Genomic DNA, 22936 nt, shown 5'->3' on the forward strand with positions numbered 1-22936 from the left:
CAGTCAAAACTCTTAAGCTACAGAAATTCTCACCACCTCCAAGCCCAGATAATTGCCTATTTGGGTAGTGAGAATAGCTTCAGATTTACGGCTTGTTGCCGTCAACGAATCTGCTAGGGTGGCAGACAGGCTCTCTTTTCTTACAGAGTTCTCTGCTGGGCAGTGTCACCTTGGGACCAATACTATGATCAAATGGTTTTGGTAGATTGTTTGCTACCAACCCCCACAAACAGAGTTTTCACCCACAAAAACTCTCTCCTTTCTGCATATCTATCTCTGAAGGCTCTCTTACAGAGCATCACCATATCTTTCCTCACTTTATGGCGTATTGCCATCTCTTTTCATTTTTTTCATCGATACCATCGTTCTCGGCGTACTTGGTTACCCGGAAATAGCTTCATTTTTACTACTTTTGGTAGTAGGGATCGTCCTCCCATCTTTCAAGGGAACCCAGCTGTCCCATTAAGTGATTTACGACATCACTTTCGGCATAGTCAACCGCTGTCTACCGTTTCTACCTTCCTCCCTCCCGTTACACTATAATCTCGGTTACAATGACGGAATTACATCGGTCGGTCGAATCCTTTAGGTTCCGGCGAGCTGAGTAAGAAGCTCTCAACGGCGCTCTGCCCAAGGTTTCGGCTTGATTTTGACGACTGTCTATGGACTGCAATAGGCGACGATAATCTCATCAAGGAATTGAAATCGTCGATGCAATGTGAAAAAGCCAACGCCAACTGTTCTAGCATCACGGCTCCCATGCCTGTCTTTGGGAGTACACCGGCGAAGGTCGGGTTTATACTTGACTATGCTGCCGTCTCCCAAGAGGAGGACTCGTTCCTAGAGCACCCCATGGATGAGGGCCCTGCTTCTCAGCGTCCATGGTCACTCAAAGTTTGCAAATTTACAGAGTCCAACATCCTACTTTGGACTTACAATTTTGGCAAGCTTTTACCTCGGTGAGGTAACGACTCCAACTGCAAATCAGGATGAGCTACAACTTCGTCACCAGCAGCTTATCGATTGTAGCCCAGTAAGAATAATCTTCTTATGTGGACCACGAGCAAAAAAGGCTATTCGAGTACCTTCCCTCTCGCGATTCACCCTCCAACTTTGGGGCATTCAATACTCGATGTATCTGATGGATAATCCAAAGCGAATTCTCATCCGTTGTCCACCTGTTCCGTGTGAAATTTGGTCTAAGAATGGATTTGACAGCACTCAGCTCAGCTCAGGGATTCGATTTGCCGTCGGTTTACTGAGCCTACAGAAAGAAGCTACCCGCGCATATGCTGTGGAAACAGTCGGACTAGTCGGAACAATACTCGGTTATGCAAGGGACGAGCGCCTCGGCCGAGAGAAAATAACGACGAAGACAGTGGGGGGACCTGTGTTACTCTGGCTGAATCAGAAAGACCTCGCGATCGAGGGATTAAAGCGAATTGAAACCCTCGCCGGATCTCTCTCACGAGGACTTCTGATGATTTTACATTACCTGCCTCGGAACGAGACCCGTGCATCATCAAAAAGACAGACAGACCCGGGGGCTCGAGCAATGCCAAACGCAAAGCGAGTGAGATGTCATGAGCCGTTCGATAAGGATGTATTCCGGGAGGTCAAAAAGATCGTCCTAGACGATGTCACTGAAAAAGAGGAATCATACAAAACAGCCCTACAGGGTGTTTCCCCAGATAAGCCCCTAGAGGGAGATCAAAACCCAGAGATGGAAGTCTACACTCAATTATGCATCCCGGACCAGCTGTCACTATGGATGAAGTCCACCAGATTGTTTCTGACGAAACTTCCGGACCAAGCGCCTTGAGTCCTACATCATCAGAGGTTGAGGATGGTCATATTCTGGAGCTAGAGCCCCTTTGTAAAAGGGCCGTTGATCTAGGTCTTTTAGATCTAAAGCTTTCAAAGGCGAGGCGAGATAGACCCAATTACAAAGGACATCAATGGCGGCAGGAAGTAGGCAAATTCGACAACAAGGAATACTCTTACCAGATGGGTCCCGAAAACACCAGAAGTCGATCCATTAATGTGAATTACTGTCGAATTGGTTTCCAGAAGAACGAGGACGTTGGAGATGGCACGGTTTCGGTGAAAATTGAAGTGAATCCACCTGGTCAGCAGCATGGAAAGTGTTATGCTACTGGTGCATTAGACTCGGATCCCGCTAGCCGACCAGCTTTTCGCGTTAGGTACAAGAGTTCTCGAAGGGAACAGCAAGAGAGATACGCTCATGCACAAGGGCGTAAGTCTCTCTACGCCGCTAACACTCTCGTCGACATCCTCGTCGACAATAAGCCAAACGAGATGATTACCAAGACTCCGCGACGATACCTCTATTTCAATTCAGAGAGCAAATTCCCCGAAGAGTTGAAACGATTTGTTGGAGGTGCTTACACAGAAGACACTTGAACCTCGGAAGGCTTTAATATTCTTAGTAAATTGGACTTCATTCTACCTTCACATATTCCCTTTATTTGCAAGTAGTTCCCTAAGCTAGAGTATGGTATACTATGGAAATGCAATACACCTTTCTCACTAACCCAGATTAAATATTCTTGACCTCGCAATCCCAAATCAAGAATGGGAAGAAAGAGATCCATCTGCATTTCTCGGCCCCGTCTTCCCCGGGTCAACCCCGGCATCGGAAATTGGATCCTTGAGGTACTGAGACACCGTGAAGGATTTGTATTTCCAGAAGGATGAATCCCTGGGCATGTTAGGTGTAGCCCGGGAGGATGTTGACGCTTGAGTTGGGGGCAGGAACTGTTTTATACTTGGGATTAACGCAAGGAAAATTCCTAGAGGCTTATTTTTCTAAATCAACTTTGGCAATCGCTTCATGATAAATTGGCCTTTTAAAAAGCCCATAACGGTCTTTAACTAGGATTTTGAATGTTGACCTGCTCAATTCCAACCCGCTGTTTTGTGAGAAACATACGGCTGGAATTGATAAAGCGTTGGCCGCGATGGTAATTGATTCTACATGTAATTAGAATCAAAAGTGACGTTAAAAGAATCCCAAAAGTCAAGGAAAGATGTATCATCCAAAAGTGCGTTGAGAGCATCATCGCTGACTGCGGGAAGGACGGCTGATGATTCGGGTGGTTCCACGCGTGAAGTAGACGGATCAGATACATCCGTATCTCGCAAGCTCGAGTCAATCAAGAAGTGGGGGCGTATTTTGTTTATAGCCACCAAGAAAATGCCTCGGTACAAGGCAGCTGCTGAGTACGTATCCTGAAAACTTTCCATGACCATCATGCATAGCTCTAAGTTGTTGAAGCCTACACGACGCATAAGAGCGTCCGTAGATTTGCAATTGTGGAGGTGGATATGCATAGCCGGTATTAACAGCGTAGGGCTGTATTCGATTAACAGGACTATTTAGCAATTGACAAATAAAACTGCCAGCGATATGGATATTAAGAACTTACGTCATCGGACCGGCAAAGGCGAGAAGCTTTTCTCGTACAAGGTCATTAAGAATTGAGTTGGTTTGCAATGCCGCTGAGTCTAGCTGGCTTCGTATCTCGCTTTGCCATGCCTTCGCATGCGCAGGTGGAAGGTGTTCCGGGATCCTAGTGATATAAGGGGAGTAGAAAGTGACCAAAGCAGCTCTGTCATCGTAAGAAACAAATCGAGCCATGAAGAAAAAATAAGAAAATTGGTACTCACTGGTAATGTAATTGTAAGTGGTATATATAAAAAGCTGCCAAGCGACTTTGTTCATGTCCAGCTCTATCTGGTAACCGGAATTGCAAGAGCTCCGTTTTGAGGGAATCAAACTGTTGGATCGTTGGACTTGCGCCCAAAGGCTTATAGCTAAGTGCAAGAATTCCACCTAAAAGCCTGCTCAGATTAAGCAGAATGATCCAATAATCAGCCAATTGAGATAAGTCGTTAGGGATATAAGCGCTGGTGATTGAAGATGGTAGTTCGGCGACGTCACTGAGCAAATCAGCGGCTGAAGGCATCGGTTGGTCGCAATCGTCAAGATTGATCCTCAGGGGCCTTCCTAATGTTAGACTCAACCAACGGTCTCGGAAGAAACAACTCCACCAAAGGCGGCGCCAGATAGGACGCAGGCGACTAGGGAAGGCTGAATTGAGTTTGGCTGAATCCGTGTCTCGGTGTAAGCCCAAAACTTGACAGAGACTGATCGCAATCCCTATCCAGTACCATGGCTGCGCATGGCCATCTTCTTTTGAGTGCCAGAATCCCATGAGGAGAGCCGATTGTATGAGGACTACCGTGTCCGTCTCGCCGCCATTATCGTACATGCACTAGTTATTTCATTAAGTGTTTGCCATGAAGTAGATCGATGAGACCAATTACCTTCGCACGAGAATACATAGCTTTTTTCATCTCCTTGCGGGAGGAGTAGCCTTCGAGCGACCAAATATCCTCACTAACAAACTATGAGCAGGGATTAGATAAACGTAGCTAGTTGTATGAAGGATTGACCTACACTTGTTGCCGCGAAGAACATGCTCCATAATAACAGTAGATTCCATTCGTTGGTTTGAATACCTTGGTTACAATTGAAGAGTACTTTGACATCAACTATCGGCATGATAGGGTGTATATGATGAAAATACGCGCGGAGGAGCTCGGTAAAGGTATTTTTCTGTGGCATGGTAAACACACCCTTATATTGAAGAAATTCGCGATCCTGGGTAGATAGCGAGGCCGATATATTTGGTGAAAGCAAAATATGCCTGGGCATAGTTTGGTTTGGTTGTGTGCAGACATTGAGAATGGATGTATATCCTGGGGACTCGCCTGTTACGAAAGTCAGTTCTACCGGTATCCAAATAGCAAAGCAAGAAGACGCCGAGGAACTATGATACCAGTATAGAAAGGGACCTGGCCAGCTTTATTATCCTGCCCCAAAACCGTCGAGGATATCTCGACACCCTCGGCTAAGTCGTCACATCGCTCAGTGATAGAAGGAAAGCTTCTATCATCCCTAGGAAAGTCTGATCGTTCTGTCTGAGGGGCCCGTGATACGACATCCGGGGTTTCTCGTTCCATAGAAGCTAAAGGATTCGCTAGAACTATACGGCTTGGCTCGGCTCTTGGCTGATCGACCTGGACGGTCTCTTGAGGCGGAGGAGGAGCGACACGTGATCCAGTCTGTTGTTTTCTAATTGTTAAATAGGTCTCAGCCCCTGCGAAGCAATTCATCTCAACTCGATCACGCGAGTGTTGTCGTACTGACCTTCGCCGCTGTCTTTCCCGGACGATGCATTCGGCTCTATCCTGAGTACAGCCAGCGCACGGGATGCCAGTGACAGAAACGCTGCAGCGCACTTTGCGTTCACGGCAGTTTTGGCACGCGACAGCCGATCGACGGTAGCGTTGTGGTGTCATTATGAAGGTGTTTTCGAAACGAATTTCGTGCAAGCGTCAACGTTTCGTCGGCTAGCCGAGGATGCCGGAACGAGGTCACGTGGATAACACTGTCATTGCATAAGGTTGTTTTGGTGGGTTTTGAGTCTCGGGCCGAACCCCAACCTGCAGCCTTGGCAAGAGCTAAATTTTACTAGATTCTTTCCCACTCACATCGATGCTGTCCTATTACAGACTTCCCCTCTCATTGTCACTGAATTTGAATTCTGAAACTCCATTTCGAACACAGAGGTAATATTGGCAAATGCGAATCTTGAGCATCATATCAATTGATACACGTCAGCTGGCTTCGAATATCGGAAGAGAATAGTAGACAAATTAGTTGCTTTGTGATATTAAAGAAAATGCAGCTTCAGAGACTCATGACAAGGCAAAGGATACGAGGAAGTGTATGGTTTGGGAATAGTATAGTTTGTAAAACAACTTATGGTACATAACTTCTCAAAACAATCTCTATAGTCGCAATTTGGGAAAGAAACAAAGACAATGCAATAGCTACTGACAGGTTAGAAAACTGTCATTTATAGGAGAGTGATTCCAGTGAAAGCACGAGTCTCATCAGAGTAGATGACCTTCTTCTTCTTGCCCTCGAGGTCACACTGGTAGATGCTGCCACCAAGATCGGTCATGTAAATGTGACCGTTCTTAGTGTCGAGCTTCAAGCCAATTGCCTCATGGAGATGCTTGGTGAGAACCTCATGCTTCTGAGAAGAAGTTTCCGCCAGAAGGCCAGATTGAGTCAATTGAGCCCGGTTCAACGTGTTACCGTAGGGAAGCTCGCCACGGTCAGTCCAGTAAAGCTGGAGAGTGTCTTCCCTCAATTCAAGATCAACCGGCTCGGGAAGACCCGCCAGAACACACTTAATATCGTCTCTTGTCTTGGGAGACTGGCCACTAGGCATCTCAATATTGGCAGTGAATATACGGCCCTTACCGCCCTTGGAAACTCCCTTCTGCGTCCAAAAGAACTTGCCAAGCTTGGGGGACACAGTGATGCCGACGCACCACTTAGAATGTTCTGGTACTCCCTGGGAATACCCAGATCCACGGTTATCTATTAACAATTCCAGGGAAGAACCATCATAGTTGCATCGGAAAACGCGGAGACCTTCACGGTCGCAGAAGTAAATCTTCTTGTGTTCCGCCACAATAACAAGTTGCTTAGGGGTGTTCACCACACCAGAAGGAACAATTTGGCGAATATCAGTTCCATCTGTCTTGGCGGAGTAGACGGAACCATCATCCTTTCCTGGGATACCCATAGTTGTCCAGAACATCCGATCACTCTCATAGTCGATATCAAGGCCGTCCGGATAATTCTGCTCGGAAACCAGAACCCGCTTGAGCTTTCCGTCCAAAGTGACCTCCAGAATTTCACCCTGTGTGTGACCAGGAGTATCAGAAGCGAGGCCAATATCCAGGACAACAATGCGGGGTCCATTCGGGGTGGCGGTAGCATCAACGGGAGGGTAAAGACCACCGTTAACACACTTATTGCCCAGCTTGTCGTGATCGAGATAATTCTTCTTCAAGAAGTCAACGGTATGTTCGAAAGACAGGCCGCGCTCGTGAATGTAGTGACCCTCAATAAAGGCAACGGTATCAAGACCGACATCTAATCACATAAATTTTAGCGCTTAATTATAGTGTGACGAATAAGGCTGTACTCACTGTCCATCATCTTGCAAGGGAGACTGCGGCCCTTGACAAACATCTCCTCCCACATGGCGTCAATTTCTTCAGGAACGGAGACTCCCTCTGACAGAATGGTCAAGGTCTCGCGCTTCACAGCAGCCCAAAGACGGTTAAAGATGAAGCCGGTGGACTCCTTCCTGGCAACATATGGCGAAGTCGCTCCCTCTCTCGTCCGTTCAACCAAGAAGGGGAAAATTGCGGGATCCGTAAAACCGTCGGTCATAAGTTCAACAATCATGCAGGCTGGGGGCATGTAATAATGCATGTTTAGAATTTGAGACTTTCTAGCCGTAGAGACCTTCTCAAGCATTTCGGAGGACTTGTAAGAAGAAGAGTTGGAGGCCAAGATACAATCGGCAGGAGACAATGCATCAAGCTCGGCAAAGGTATCGATCTTCAACTGGATCTTCTCCGGGACAGCTTCGATAACAAGCCAAGCATTTTCGACAACAAACTTCATATCTTCAAATGCCTCTGCCTTGCCAGGAGAGATTCCGGTCTTCTCGGCGTATGAGGCAACATTTTCCTCGACGTAGGTAACACAGTCGACACGTTGCTGGGGGCTAGGGTCACGAACTCGCACGTTATACCCGGCGGAGGCCCAGATGCATGCTATAAACAGCGATTAGATTTTCACTTCAAAGCACCCGAGAAGGAATGGGAGTCCTATACCAATTCTACGACCAAGCACACCAGCACCAAGGATGGCAACCGGGCGGTTGGCGTAATCCGCGGGCGACTGCCAAAAAGCAGTAAGAACAGTCATTGTCCTAGAAAAAATGAATGGAGAGAATTTGTTGTTTTGGGTTGATTGTTTAGCGTCAGAATCTGGTCGAATTCCAGATGAGTGTTCACATTGAATAATATGACTGTGGTAACAAGCTTATATATTAAATACTCCATGTCACCGTTTCACCATCCGGGCAATTCGGAAGGACGACTTGTAAGCGAGGAAAATCGGCCTCGGATAGGAATAATGCCGAGTGATCCGCGGCCCTGGCCCGGGAAGATCTTCACATCACAGATAAGGTTATTACCGAAGTTCTCCACATGCCGATCCCCCGTAAACCTTCCCAGGTTAACTGTTGTCTTTCAATGTCGGGCCGACCGGAAGCATTCAGCTATAATTAGAGTTCCTATTGGCCGCAGCGCGTTAACCGATAGTGACAGGATTGAGACCTTCAGGCTAGCTAATATGCACTTGCTCATTGGTTGCTGTGTTATCTTCTAATTAAGTACTATGCATGGACTAGCCTCCCCTTTAGAGATTAGCCAAGAAAATTATGAAGGAGCTACTAATGGCTTCCAAAAATTACAAGGGCGTAGTTGATTCGAACGATTTAATTTTAAATAGATATCCTACGATGGAGTGACTAGTGCGAGGAACCTCAAATAAGCCTTGCACGCCTTAGACATTACTGGCTTTGAATTCATATGAAGTGTGCCTGCATCGCATGTATACTCATTATGCGAAACATTTACATCATTGTGCGTATCCAAGTGAGACGCATCCAGCGCCAAATGAGTGGACCATGTTTAGTCGATTTACAAATATCTCCCACATACAAGTTAAAGTTGGGTTGGTTGGTGACCATTTGAGAACAATGTGAATTCTATTACTTGTCTATGAAAATGAAATATGAAAATGAAGAAAAGAAGTAGATAATACAGTTGTTTGAAGCATCAAGAGTAGACAAAAAACGATAAGATAAAAGAAAAAATGATAGAGCCACACGAATAGAGGAATCATAAATGAGTCTAAAAGAGGAACATTTGATCGGTCATCTTCGTGATAGCTCCAGGAGCCTGGAAGCCCATGGATACCAAAGCAGTCTGGGCAGCCTTAACCATGCCAGGAGGTCCGCAGAGCATAACTTTGGTGTCGGGAGAAGGCGCCGGGAGCTTGGCAGTCATAACATCTCGGGTGATGAAGCCCTTGCCGTAGGCCCAGTTTTGCGGGGGCTTATCGAGCATGTACCAGAACTTGAAGTTCTTAGGATAATTATTCGCAAATGCTTCGAGTTCTTTTCGCAGAAGAATGTCCTCTTCGCTGCGGTTAGCGAGGATAAGACTAACCTCTGTTGTGTCGGTTTCGTCTTCGCAGATAGCGCGAATAAGCTGGTACATAGGGGTGATTCCAGTACCGCCAGCCACCATTCCAATCTTCTTGCAGAGGCCTTTCTTGTACTTCATTGCACCCTTAGGACCGCGGAAGAGAGACTTATCGCCGACCTTCAGATTGGCAAGATACTTTCCGGTCAGGAGGCCGTCGGGGTAGCACTTAATAACCAACTCCAGCCTACCCAGGTCTGTATTATTGGAGGTTGGGGTGTAGGAGCGGGCAACATCTTTTCCGTCAATATTGGCTTTGATAGCACAATGCTGGCCGATTGGAATGCCAATGACATCAGTTTCCTTTGGCAGCTGGTACACAAAGCGGAAGACGCTTGGCGAAAGCTGCTCCTTTTTGACCAGGGGAAGAGCTTGGTATTCTTTAGGCTGTAGGAAACCACGGGCAAGTCCAGGATCCGCCTTCACCATAGGCTGGCTCTTCAAATGCGGAGGGTATTTGGTGAATCCAGACTCAATTTGGGTGAAATTCGAAAGTTTGGCTGCAAGAACGGCACCAACAGTGACACAGAAAGAGGTAGCAGCAGTAAATCCGGTGAAGAATCCTCCTTGCGGCAGGGCAATAGTCGGTGTGGATTGTAGCGAGGCCACAGTGGGTAGAGGGAGCTTTGGCAACAGATTTTGTAGCTTGAAATTATGAGGGGAAGCAAAGTAAAGCGCCGCACCACCAGCAATGGAGCCGATCACCATGGTAATTGCGCCAGCGGAAGAACCCGATGCCGCAGTGCTCTCCTTCTTCGGAGTAGTCGACTGGATGAGGCGAACGACCTTCTTGGGAGCTTTGATCTCATGGGCGTCCTTAACTGTGCCAATCAAAAATGTCTTCAAGATCTCATCCGCATCCTCTGAATGGCCAACTTCATCATATGCCTCCGTCGCATCGACCCCAGCGACATCGTACAGGACATCCGCGCCACCAGGGTGGTCTCGCACATATTTCGTAAGGTCGTAGACTAGAACATCACCCGTTAGTTATCAACGTTGCAATCGACATATTGACTGGCACATATTACCCTTTCCGTGAATTATAACCCATAGGTCAGTTCTGTCTTTGTGGGAGGCGACATCGTCCACACTGAACACCTTATCAGCTGCCATTGATGAATGATCTTGTCTTTCGGGAGAGAGGAAGGTCTTCTTTTAGGGGGCTTTGGCAAAAGGGTTCTTCGATTTAAAAATGATCAGAGAGGAAAATTAACGACTGTAGATGGTCCGTTGTTCGACTCAATCAAAAAAATCGAAAGAAATAGATGACCAACTCATATAAATATATGGAGTAATATCTGGTTTTCTTTGCTCAATTTATCGACCATACTCCGAGGATAACTTGCCTCTTCAATGCCGAGAGATCCCATCCCGGCCCGGAGAGAAGAATGATGAGAGCCATAGTAAAAAAAAAGCAATGATGCGTAGGGCGACCAATCAAAACTCTTACCGATAAACGAGGTAATTTGCTCAACCCGATTGGCGGGTACAACGGCATGCCGAGTATCTGCCAAACGAAGGCTGTGTCCAATAACTGCTTCGGCTCATATGAGAAGGGAACGATTGAACCGAGTCCAAGTGCCAATCAAATGGAAAGTTTCCGGCAATGACCGACCCTCCCCGGCCTTCCCGAAAATTCGGCACTCGGATCTTACCAGTGAGAGAACTTGTAAGGAATTCCTCGCGTCATTATAAAGGTGTATATATAAAACAGAAACCGCGCAAGGTGATACCCATACAAGCCACACATTAAAAGTTGATTCCACGAAGACTGAACCGTTATGCCTTCACGAACGTTTTATCTCCTCGGTAATCCAGTCACGTCCGCAATAGAAGTTGAGATCGAGTCGAGCACTGACCTCGACGGACTGAAACACTTGATTGCTGCACACTTTGCTATCGTCGAGCCAAATGGTAAGCAAGCCCAGGCAGAATTTAGCATTGCCACCACTTCCAACTGCACTCTCTAACACAGAAGTAGGAATTGCATTCCAGTTTGACCATGCCGACCTCCCCGAAGTTCAAGACATCATTTCTGCTCAGGGACTAGTGGCCATCACCATTGATGGCCACGCTGTCCGCGACCCCGAGGGCCCCAAAGGGTTGCCTATCGTAGGCAACTTCTTCGAGATCTACCCTGATCACCTTGGCAATCACCAGCGTCTTTTTGAGCGATTCGGTTCGGTTATTCAGACAAATAGCATGGGTCGCGTGACCTACCACACCAATGACCCGGACATCGCAGCCATTGCGTTCGCCGAATCCGACTTTTTCACCAAAGAGATCAATAAATCTCATCCCCTTCATGCCCTGAAGAACTCCTCAGCAGGCATCTTCCTAGGTGATACCGATTCTCCTGAATGGAGAGTGGCTCATAAATTCCTACCTCCTGCACTAGGTCCTAAGGCAGTTCGCCACTACGCACCTACTATGCAAAAGACCGTCGAAGATGCGTGCAAAGTCTTCGATGAGCTGGATGAGCAGGGTGAAGCCTGGAATGTCTACCAATATATGCTGAAACTCGGTTCTCAGGCCGTCGGTAAACTCACTCTTGGGTTGGACTTCCACCACTTTACTTCGGCTGACGCACCTGTCCACGATATGGTTCATCTGATTGCCGAGATGCTCTCTTTGAATAAAAAGGTCACCTCAAAGGGTGATTGGTACAGCAGTCTGCCCTTTGGTGATCCTAAGCGCCTGAAGGACATTAAGGCCCGCATTGAGGGTATGGTTGAGGAGTCTATCCAGAATGCTGCTAGAGGTGGTGAAGAAGATCTTCCTCTACAAGATGCCGCATTGAAAGCATCCAACATGGTTGGTTAGTATCTCTATGTCCCTTTATATTCCTCTATTTTCCTCGATCAATTATTATTGATAACTAACAATACTCTCATATAGACTATGCTATTCGTGCCACTGATAACAAGGGCGAGAAACTACCAAAAGAAAGTCTCGTCTGGGCTCTTGTCGTTGCCACTGCCGCTGGCTTCACCACAACAAGCTCCCTGCTTTCGTGGCTCATCTACGGCCTGGTCACGTACCCTGGAATGCAGGAGAGACTTCTCCAGGAGCTGATTGACAATGATTTCAATGACGAGACCGAGATCACTGCCGACTTCACTGAGCGTCTACTTTTCCAAGACAAGTATATTAAGGAAATGCAACGCAGACACAACCCATCCTTCCAGCCTGGCCGTACTGCAAAGACCGACCTTGTTCTTCCTGGGGGTTACAAACTTCCTAAGGACTCAGTTATCATCCCTGCTATTCACCACATTCACAACAACCCTGATATCTGGGATAACCCCTACAAGTTCAACCCTGACCGTTGGGACACCCCTGAGGTGAAGAATAGGCATAAGACCTCCTACGTACCATTTGGTGCTGGTGCGCGTATGTGCATCGGTTTCAACTTTGCGCTTCAGGAGATCAAGGTCTTCCTCCCGAAGTTGATTTACAACTACAAATTCGTTCGGGAGGGCGACGGACCTATCGAATACGATCCAATGTTCCAGCTTATCCGCCCGAACAATTTGTATGTCCGTGCGCAGAGGCGTGTCAAATGGCCCCCTAAGTCTGAGGGTGCTGTTTGAAGGCTGTCTCAGATGTCATCTTGGTTTCCATGAGCTGTATCTTTGTCGTTACGTTATCCTGTTTCAATATTTAGAACTTTGTATTATATCTTGTTAGAATTTCAATTTCATTTTAACTCAGAAACTGATGTGGCTTGTGAGGTATTACAGACCTGTTCTTTTCCCGATTTGTGTGCTAAGTTGATGATATGGTCATATTCCTAGATATCCCGGATGTAGAGCATCACTTTCTACCAGACCGAGTCCCGACTCTAATTGGCCTCTTATTTGTATTCAAATTCCTTAGAGATTGATAAGGATGATATTATATTTAAAGAGGCCTAAGTTCTACATTACAAAGCTATTCAGTAAGCCCCTTTTATTTATAAGAAGAGCCGTGAGACCAAAGGTGCATGCAACCAAGCTCATTAGCGCACTTATGAGCAAAAAGGTTCACTAGAAGCGAGGATAGTAGGGGGAGGAAGCAAAGTGATATAAGAGACTTTTCTAGAGTAAAATTTTATATCTAAACTAACAATACTACATGGGACCTGGCTTTTACAAATACCTATATTTAACAAATACTTCACTATATCAATTATTTCGTATAAACCCATTTTAATATATGTGTTTTATCTTTTTATTGTGAATGGAAGCGAGCGTACTTTGATTTGGTCCGGCCTGAGGCTGAGGTTATTGTGCCGCAAGTAAAGCCGTGTGCCCTCCTTCTTTCTCCCATAAATACATAATCGTCTGAATAAACTCCACACTCAAGTCTATTATCAAATCTATACAACTCTGGGCCCATCAATAATGCTCTTCGCCTCCTCGGATCTCCACCAACTCTTCCCCTCCTGACCAGGGTACTCGAAAGCATCCATACTCTCAGCCTTCATCTCAACACTGTACCCAGGCTCCAAGGGGGTAGCATAGTAACCATCCTTGACACTGGATGGGTGAACGAAGTGCTCGTGGAGGTGATCCACATACTCGAGGACACTCTTCTTGCCGGTAACAACAACATAGTCGATCGTGCTCAGGTGCTGTGTGTACTCTGGCAGACCAACACCGCCCGAGTGCGGCACGATAGGCACGCCGAACTTGCGTGCCAGCAGGAGAATAGCCAAAACCTCGTTCACACCACCGACGCGGCAGGCGTCGGGCTGCAGGACAGTCAAGGCACCAGCTTGCAGGAGCTGCTTGAAGATAACGCGGTTCTGGCACATCTCGCCTGTGGCAACGCCCACGGGTCCGTAGGGTGTGTCGGCCAGGGCCTTGCGGATGGCGGCGTGGCCGAGAATGTCATCGGGGGAGGTGGGCTCTTCGATGAACCAGGGCTTGAATTCTGCGAGTTCTTGCATCCAGGTAATTGCCTCGGGGACGGACCAGACCTATTCATTTCCAAAGTGTTAGTTTGACTCGGAAGTGCAACGGAATCAGTCTCAGGAGAGATAACGTACCTGGTTGGCATCAACCATCAAAATGTTACCCTTGTCATACCCAATAGCCTCACGTGCAATACGCAAGCGAGTCTTGTCATCTTCCAAATCTCCTCCAACCTTAAGCTTGAAATGCCTATATCCCTGCTCAACACTCTGCTCCAACAGCGACTTGAGCTTTTCCTTGCTGTAACCCAACCACCCAGCACTGGTAGTATAAGCAGGGACAGCCTTGCTAGCCTCGGCTTCCTTAATACGTTCCTGCTTGCCAGACTCAACCTCCTTCAGAAGACTGATAGCCTCTTCAGGCGTGATGGCATCGGTAATGTAACGGAAGTCAATGCAACGCACGAATTCCTCGGGGGTCATGTCCGCAACGATGCGCCAGACGGGCTTGCCGAGGGTCTTGGCCCACAGATCCCAGAGAGCATTGACGACAGCGCCGAGGGCGAGGTGGATCACACCCTTTTCGGGGCCGATCCAGCGCAGCTGGCTGTCGGACACGAGGTAGCGCCAGGTCTTGCCCCAGTCTGCGGTCATCTCATCCAAATCCTTACCAACTACCATTGGGGCGAGCAGGGAGATCGCTGCACAGACAATTTCATTGCCGCGGCCGATTGTGAAGGTCTGTAGGGGATTGGGTTAATTGGAGTCTTGTAAATTGGTGATGTGGTGTGACGTACCATGCCATGTCCGGAGTGTTCTGAGTCGGTGGTGATGATGCAGTAGGCGGAGGAGTAGTCACCTGCAGCGTTCATAGCATCTGAACCGGTCTTGTCAAGCGACGTCTATGGTGGGCTTGTCAGTATTGTGCATTGGGTATGGAAATGCTCCGGGGGTAAGATTGACGTACCGGGAACCGCACGTCCCGTGTGGTGAAGCCAGTGATTTTGACCATTGTGAATGGTTGTTATTTGTGATGGTAGAGGTAAGTTTCTTCTAAATTGCTAGCAATATTGCTGGCGCAAGTCAGTTCTAGAGAAACACGTTGGTTAATCTAGAAATGCGGGGTGTATATATCCGGGGTATAGAGTTGAGAGTCGATTTCACTCTTTTTTGGCAGCTCAAAGACACAGAGAAGAGTAGGAGATGAGGGATATCAATGAGAAAAGATTTCAAAAACCGAAAGAGATTCCACGCCGTATATACAGCAAATCTATTCCCCCGCGCCATCCCCAGTTTAATCCCGCGCCCCTCCCTCATCCTCTGTCATTTGCCGCAGATGCGTCCTCATTGGCGGAGAATTGCAAATGCCGGGAAAATACGTAATTCCACCAATCACAGCCCAGGTACTATACTCGGAGCTGCTCCGTGCTTTACCCCAAGTTACGTGGGAGGTTGCATCTACATGCAGACTAGACCAGATCCTGTGGGAAAATTCCCCGAGGGTATGCGATTTTAGAAAAATTGAAATCATACAAGCAACTATTCCTTTGTGTACATGATGTTGTATTTCAATGAAGCCTAGAGACATCAGGCACAAGGCCAGGTGTTGGATATGCAGCCCTATCACGAAGACAGGCCTCGTTTCTCGCTCTCGGAACAGAAAATGATCATCCGCCAAAGCTTGCGAACAAGGACTTCGGCCTCTTCGTCCAATGCCTATAGATAGAGGATCACGGTTAGTAACATTTCTCACAAGGAAGAAAAAGGGATAAAAACTCACTTCTACCAGCTGCTCCACCAACTCCTGAGGCGATCCATGCTTCCGCACATGTTCCTCCACCACATCCACCAGCATTTGCTCCTGTACACCAAGATATTCGACGATCTTCTTCTCGACGAAAGGCTTGAGCTGGTCGGTGATGACAGCATCGTCGACAAATTCCCACTTGACCGCCCAGTTCCACAAGCCTTCCTTCTCGGCCGGAATCTCTGCTGCGAGTTGACGGGCAGCCTGAGTACGTTCCTCGTCGGTGAGACCTGCAGCTTCGGCAGCGGAATCGAATTTGATCGGAATAAGTTGCCGACGGGTTGCAGTAACGGGTTCTTCCTCGTCCTCCAACAGACCTTCCACATCGGCCATTGCGCGGCGGCTGGTTGCGGCCTGAGCCTTCTGTGCGGCAGCCCCAAGGGATAGCTTGAAGCGTTGGGGTTCGCGGGGTGCCTCCTGGGGACGTGTCTCGAGCTCCTTTGCCTGCCGAGCGAGGAAGTCGTCGGCCATACCACGAGCCTGCTCTTGCTGCTTGGCGGATTGCACACGTTCGCGATCCTCAGCGGCGCGATCGGCATCGTCAATGTTGGCCTCACGAGCACGGAAGCTTGCACGGTTCCGGAGCCAAGCACCGCGGTCTGCGTAGTAATCGACCGCCTTCCGGCTGTCCTCGACATCGTCATTCCAAGCGCCAAGTCGTGCTTCCATCTCATCGTGCGCAGCTTGCAACTTTCCATCTTCCTCATCCTCGCGCTTCTTCTCTCGCTCCAGGGCAGCAGTTCGGCTGCGCTCACGGCTGAGCCAGCGGCGCTCTTGGTCTGCGAATTGCTTCTCTTGCTCAGCCTTAAGCCGATCCTGTCGACGGCGTTCAATTTCCTCGTCGCTAGCATCGGAATCCTCGCCTTCGCGATCAATAGAGACTCCGTTGAGGGATCCACCATTGACAAAAGCAACTCCCTTCTGATAATCCTTGGGAATCTGCACACCAAATGCCTTCGGACCAGAAGGTGCGTTCAACACATTGCGATCCCGGGGGCCCAATGGAATACCGTTGATACCAGCAGCAGGGCCACTGGGAGCGGATGCCGGAGGCGAAGCAAGTCGATTGATCCGGCCAGAATTGCGTGCACGCTCCATCGACTCAATTTCTTCCTCGCGCTTCATCCGCTCGATGTCGCGGCGGGTGCTTCGTTCACGGAAAGCCGAGATCTCCTTGGCCACATTGGCGCGCATCTCCGGGGGGATATCGGCTAGCTCATCCTCAATTGTAATTGGAATAGTGACCACTTCACCATCCTTCGCAAGCTCAGCATCCTTCATTTCGCTGTCGCCTTCCCGATCAAGGGCCGAAACCTCCTCCTTTGGAAGGGGAGCTGCGGGGTGGAAGAGGCTCGACAAGACATTATCCAGATTTTTGCGGGCAGCGGTGAAACGTGCCTGGCGTTCCTCGGGGTCTTGCTCGGCTCGGCTAGACTCGAATTGCTCTAGGTAGGTGAGGGTGCCTTCATCGACGACAACCTATCAGATAAGTTAGTAGTCAGATCCGAGACTAGGGTAGGTAATTTATACGTACCAGAAGCATGCTTTTTTCAACCTCTTTTTCCTCCTCACCTTCAGCGCGGGGTGTCTGTCTCTTGACTGGCACTTCGACGTTCTTCAAGGTCTCAACGGCGATCTCAAGACTCTCCGGGTCATCGTACTCGGCAAAGCCAAAGCGGCAAGGTTTCTCATCAGCATCTGTCGCGCGAATCCAACGACGCAAGATACCAGTAGATCGTAGAATACGTTGAATGCCATCATCACCACCAGCGCCCTCTGTAATACCGCCGATAAAAAGTGTGCGCACGATCTCGTCGCGTGTAGGAGGCTGGAGTTGCATGATGGGATCGCGACCATGATGGCGCTGGGTATCCATTCCCATTGACCCCAGACCACCGCGGCGCCCAGGAGCATCGGATCCCCGTTCCCGACCGCTGTCTTGAGCTGCAGGTTTGGCGGGGCCCGAGGTACCCAAGCGAATCACTGGCGCAGAAAAATTGATGTTTGGCATATTCGCAGGTGGTTGGAAGCTGGGCGGGAAGCTTCCTGGACGACCAGGCTGGGCATTTGCTTGCTGCATGCCGGGAGGAGCAGCAGTACCTGGAGCAGCCATCCCTGGAGGAGGTGCTTGAGCTAGTCAGCCTAAATTGAAAATGAAACTACCATAGGAGAGGAGCGAACTTACCCATGCCCGGAGGCGCACCATAGGCGCCATAGTCAGGAGCCTGTCCATAAAGACCCGGAGCTATGTAAGAGTTAGTTTCTTCAAATAATCAATGCTTTCTCAAAGATCAAGGGAACGGCAGTGCTCACCTTGGTAAGGATTGTACATTATGCAAGTTGTACCACTTGTGAGGAAGTGAGGTTGATCAAGACTCAATTCAAACGAATATCAGTTGCCAACAAAAAAGCACGGGCGGTGAGATATGCGGTGAATTGTCCAGAACACCTAGAAAGGTGGCACGTGTTTAGCCGTCCACGGGGTTGGACCTGCAAATGCTTTACACCTCGTGGACATCTCCTCGGGGCTCGGTACTGCCATTGAATCCAATGTCGCTACTCTTCAAATAATTCAAAGAACATTAGGAATCCCTATATATCTGGACCTCGGAGAGTTGCAATGCATGTAGACTTGCAGTAGTGGCCTGCATCTCGGCAGGAGGTTTAACGCGTTGGGACTCTTAAGAATAGGACTATTACAACTGAAAAAGCTATAGCCGTTCAATTTCGAACGGCCTGCTACACAAGAGAGCGTTCTGGAATTGAATTGAGTTGGGCCTAGAAGAGTAAAAGCAATAGCCTACGGAGGACGAGATTATAAATGGCCGAATGTGTATACCGGGTATACACATTTCGGCACCTTCGGAGAACCAAAGGAGAAATAATAATAGAAAGGCTCCAATCAAAACAATGATAGCAGTGAGACAAGTAGAAAAAACAAAACAAGTAAAATAGGCAAAATAGGCAAATTAAACAAAAAAGGCAAAAAAGACAAAATTAGTGAAATAACGGCCGAATGCGGCAATGATGATGTTGCCCCACGTCCCCCCTCGGACCCCAATGCGCCGGGAGCAACTGACGCCATTAGTTTTCTTACTTCTTTTTTGTTTCTTCACTCTTTCTCTATCACCCCATCTATCTTTCATGTACGTTGACAAGCTTCCTCTACATCCTGAACCTGACTTCCCTCAACATTGCCTTTGTTTTCCGCTTGCCCCACGCTGACCCTCTGCCCATAGAACCCCTCATCGTCATCATGCCCGGCTTTTCACAAACCAGCGACCTTCCTGCCTGGAAGGAGCTCCAGGAGCACCACACCACCTTGGGACGCAACCTAGTTCTCAAGGATCAATTCCAGAAGGACCCTAAGCGTTTTGAGAACTTCAGCCACAAGTTCGCCAACACCGTGGACAACACGGAGGTCCTCTTCGATTTCTCCAAGAACTTCCTCACCCAGGAGACCGTCTCTCTTCTGGTCAAGCTCGCCAAGGAGGCCAACGTTGAGGAGCTCCGTGATGCCATGTTCCGTGGCGAGCACATCAACTTCACCGAGGACCGTGCTGTCTACCACGCTGCTCTGCGCAATGTTGCCAAGGAGCCCATGGAGGTCGATGGTAAGAGCGTGGTTGAGGATGTCCACTCCGTCCTGGAGCACATGAAGGAGTTCTCCGAGCAGGTCCGCAGCGGAGAGTGGAAGGGTTACACCGGCAAGAAGATCAACACCATCGTTAACATTGGTATCGGTGGTTCCGATCTGTAAGCATTCCTGTCCTTGGTTGAGCAGGAATTGTAGCTGACATCTGTACCTAGCGGCCCTGTAATGGTCACCGAGGCTCTCAAGCCTTACGGCCACCCCGACATTAAGCTCCACTTCGTCTCCAACATCGACGGCACCCACATTTCTGAAGCTCTTAAGAACTCCGACCCGGAGACCACCCTTTTCCTGATTGCCTCTAAGACCTTCACTACCGCAGAGACCACTACCAACGCCAACACAGCCAAGTCTTGGTTCCTCAAGTCTGCTAAGGAAGATTCACACATTGCCAAGCACTTCGTAGCCCTGTCGACCAACGAGTCCGAGGTCACCAAGTTCGGCATTGATGCCAAGAACATGTTCGGATTCGAGTCCTGGGTGGGTGGACGTTACTCCGTTTGGAGTGCTATTGGTCTGTCCGTCGCTCTGTACATTGGTTACGACAACTTCCACCAGTTCCTGGCTGGTGCTCAGGCCATGGACAAGCACTTCCGGGAAACACCCCTCGAGAAGAACATCCCCGCTCTTGGTGGTCTGCTGAGCGTCTGGTACAGCGACTTCTTCGGTGCTCAAACCCATCTGGTTGCTCCCTTCGACCAGTACCTGCACCGCTTCCCCGCCTACCTTCAGCAGCTGTCCATGGAGAGCAACGGAAAGGCCATCACCCGCACCGGTGAATACGTCAAGTACACCACCGGACCCATCCTGTTCGGTGAGCCTGCCACCAACGCGCAGCACAGCTTCTTCCAGCTTCTGCACCAAGGCACCAAGCTCATCCCTGCCGATTTCTTGATGGCTGCTGAGTCGCACAACCCCGTCGAGGGTGGCAAGCACCAGCGCATGCTGGCTGCTAACTTCCTCGCTCAGTCCGAGGCTCTGATGGTCGGAAAGACCCCTGCTCAGGTCAAGGCCGAGGGCGCTGCCGAGGAGCTTGTTGCCCACAAGACTTTCTTGGGTAACCGTCCCACCACCTCTATTTTGGCCCAGAAGATCACCCCCTCCACCCTGGGTGCTCTGATCACCTACTACGAGCACGTCACCTTCACCGAGGGTGCCATCTGGAACATCAACTCGTTCGACCAGTGGGGTGTCGAGTTGGGCAAGGCCCTTGCTAAGAACATCCAGAGCGAGCTGGAGACCGAGGGAGCCGGTGCTGACCACGACAGCTCGACCAGTGGTCTGTTGCTTGCTTTCAAGCAGAAGGCCAATTTGTCTTAGAGTGTTTTAGTCTTATATGAAGCACTGTGGGATGTGTAGTTTTGACGAGCAACGATTTTCCACATATTTCTCTTGGTTTGAAAAGAAATGAATGATTCTCAATATTTTCGTTATCAATTAATTTTTCGTATAGACTGCGAGTCACCTTATAGAATAGAAAGGGTTGGGGTTAGACATGATGCAATTCAAAGTACGGAGGTGGTTGGAAGTAGCAGCAAGGGGAAACCCGCTTTGTTGTCCGCAACTCCGCAACGCGGTAGAACTCCGTCCTTGACTCCTGTGCCATCCTCGAACTCTGGAAACTTGCCGACGCGGGGCGGCTACCCTCTTACAATTATTGGAATAAAAATGACAATGTCTCATATACGCCAATTGAGCCCGTCTTCTACAGCAGTGGCGCTGCTGTCTTTGACAGGCGCATTGTGGCCAACCAGCGCACTTGCGGGGAACATCAATGACAACAACGAGGGATACAAACTGAGAGAGGATATCCCAGTATCATGTCTGAATCGGACCATGTGAGACTACTCTTCAACCAATCTCTAGAGCGTGGCTAACCATTGTTTGTTCTACACCAGGGAAGGAGAACATGTAAGCGCCACCAACCTGTCTACCGTCTCCTGACACGGAGACAATAGCGCAGACCACAGAGATTCACATAGCTAATGTCGCGAAAACCTTCAGGTCACTGACAATCTCGGAAAACTCCAATACGTCCCCTTCGTGACCTGCAACGAAACCGCCCGCCCCCTCTCCCTCCACTACGGCATCTCTGAAACAATAACATGCACCATCGACTCCCTTTCCGATGAGCTGTACCATCTGCTCGAGTTCTACGTCCACTCAGATGTCCCAATGACCTGCCGCGTGCCAACAGCGCCACTAACACCATCCGCCGGCGCAGCAGAGCACGCGGACAAAGACTCAGACCAGATGTCAGGAGAAGCAGACACCCTCTCTGCACTAGCCGACAACGGGCCGCCCTTCACGCCGCTCACAATTGCGCTGCAGGGTACGCTTCAGCTGAGCCATTTGCACATCTGGACGGATATGAACGTCGTCATGCACAACATGGCCTCGGACGCGGCTGCAGAACAAAGCTCCAAGACCCGCGGCGGCCAGTCTGGACAGCCTGGTTTCACAGTTGGCGGTATCGCATACTCGACCCCCGAGTTCGATAATACCGGTAAAAACCCTAAGCTCGATGAGGACGAGGAGCCAGTTGCTCTTTCCCAGGCGGCGCGTGAGCCTTGGACTGCTGGACATGGCACCAAGGTCGTGCGTGGCGAGCCGCTTACCTTCTCTTTCCACGTTGCGTGGTTGGAGGGCGGTGCCAGTATTGGGTGGCCGGTGCGGCCTCCTTTGGACTCGTGGCTGGCGCTGGCGACTGGGTCTAAGAAGAAATCTGGGTCTTTCTTTTCTAAGCTGGTGTTCTTTGTTATGGCGGCTTCAGTTGGTGCTTTGGTTGCATTATTCTGGGAGCGCAATGGCCTGCGTGGTCGTGGGCGAACCCCTTGGCACGGAGATGGGCTTTTGGGTGGGAGTCCCGCGCGTGGAGCGAAGGGTCCGGGCGTTACCTTTGGCAACGGGGGAAAGAATAATGGATACGGTGGTTATTCTGGCCCTGCTAATGGCAATGGCAATGGAAACGGGGTTGGAAGTGGATATGGGTTCCCGAGTGGGAAGAGGGATTGATATGCAGAACCGAGAGGAATGAGTGTATAGCCTGGGTACATATAGAATGGCCGCTTATGACCTGTACAGTGTACCTAACTTGAGGGAAGCAAATTTGATCACTAGCAAAAAAGCTGGTGCTCTACATATCATGATGTTATATCCCAAGTGACCGAGTCAAACAAATCCGATGCATTCCATATCTAATGCAAGAGCCAAATTCAACACAAAAATGAAGTACCTAGATAATAGTTGTACAAGTAACAAAAGAAAACCAATTTTCAGACCGATGCCACTGTGCCCACTCAGTCCATCACCCACACCAGCCTCTTCAGTATATACATACAAG

The 22936-nt window shown here is 49.1% G+C and overlaps 7 protein-coding genes across 7 annotated transcripts; 3 read left to right on the forward strand and 4 right to left on the reverse strand.

The window, feature by feature from the left end:
* Positions 1-711: 711 nt before the first annotated feature.
* On the forward strand, positions 712-2424 carry PEX2_094330 (uncharacterized protein; the record flags this gene model as incomplete). The annotated part of the gene is made up of 3 exons (XM_016746703.1): positions 712-959; positions 1219-1729; positions 1786-2424. The coding sequence occupies 3 exons, from the start codon at positions 712-714 to the stop codon at positions 2422-2424; spliced, it is 1398 nt and encodes a 465-aa protein (XP_016593979.1).
* A 3524-nt stretch (positions 2425-5948) lies between these two features.
* PEX2_094340 (uncharacterized protein) lies at positions 5949-7888 on the reverse strand (the record flags this gene model as incomplete). The annotated part of the gene is made up of 3 exons (XM_016746704.1): positions 5949-7042; positions 7099-7734; positions 7795-7888. 3 exons carry the CDS (start codon positions 7886-7888, stop codon positions 5949-5951), a joined length of 1824 nt encoding a protein of 607 aa, XP_016593980.1.
* A 992-nt stretch (positions 7889-8880) lies between these two features.
* PEX2_094350 (Cytochrome b5) lies at positions 8881-10350 on the reverse strand (the record flags this gene model as incomplete). The annotated part of the gene is made up of 2 exons (XM_016746705.1): positions 8881-10205; positions 10266-10350. The coding sequence occupies 2 exons, from the start codon at positions 10348-10350 to the stop codon at positions 8881-8883; spliced, it is 1410 nt and encodes a 469-aa protein (XP_016593981.1).
* Positions 10351-11018: 668 nt separating this feature from the next.
* On the forward strand, positions 11019-12830 carry PEX2_094360 (cytochrome P450; the record flags this gene model as incomplete). Its single annotated transcript, XM_016746706.1, has 3 exons — positions 11019-11151; positions 11219-12055; positions 12136-12830. 3 exons carry the CDS (start codon positions 11019-11021, stop codon positions 12828-12830), a joined length of 1665 nt encoding a protein of 554 aa, XP_016593982.1.
* A 767-nt stretch (positions 12831-13597) lies between these two features.
* PEX2_094370 (L-fuconate dehydratase) lies at positions 13598-15146 on the reverse strand (the record flags this gene model as incomplete). Its single annotated transcript, XM_016746707.1, has 4 exons — positions 13598-14200; positions 14270-14875; positions 14932-15036; positions 15102-15146. The coding sequence occupies 4 exons, from the start codon at positions 15144-15146 to the stop codon at positions 13598-13600; spliced, it is 1359 nt and encodes a 452-aa protein (XP_016593983.1).
* Positions 15147-15757: 611 nt separating this feature from the next.
* On the reverse strand, positions 15758-18273 carry PEX2_094380 (uncharacterized protein; the record flags this gene model as incomplete). The annotated part of the gene is made up of 5 exons (XM_016746708.1): positions 15758-15850; positions 15915-17420; positions 17476-18068; positions 18127-18186; positions 18255-18273. The coding sequence occupies 5 exons, from the start codon at positions 18271-18273 to the stop codon at positions 15758-15760; spliced, it is 2271 nt and encodes a 756-aa protein (XP_016593984.1).
* A 924-nt stretch (positions 18274-19197) lies between these two features.
* On the forward strand, positions 19198-22608 carry PEX2_094390 (glucose-6-phosphate isomerase; the record flags this gene model as incomplete). Its single annotated transcript, XM_016746709.1, has 5 exons — positions 19198-19697; positions 19752-20872; positions 21329-21431; positions 21492-21504; positions 21598-22608. 5 exons carry the CDS (start codon positions 19198-19200, stop codon positions 22606-22608), a joined length of 2748 nt encoding a protein of 915 aa, XP_016593985.1.
* Positions 22609-22936: the final 328 nt, after the last annotated feature.

The sequence above is a fragment of the Penicillium expansum genome (genome assembly GCF_000769745.1).
Source record: "Penicillium expansum strain MD-8 chromosome Unknown contig333, whole genome shotgun sequence".
NCBI lineage: Eukaryota > Fungi > Ascomycota > Eurotiomycetes > Eurotiales > Aspergillaceae > Penicillium > Penicillium expansum.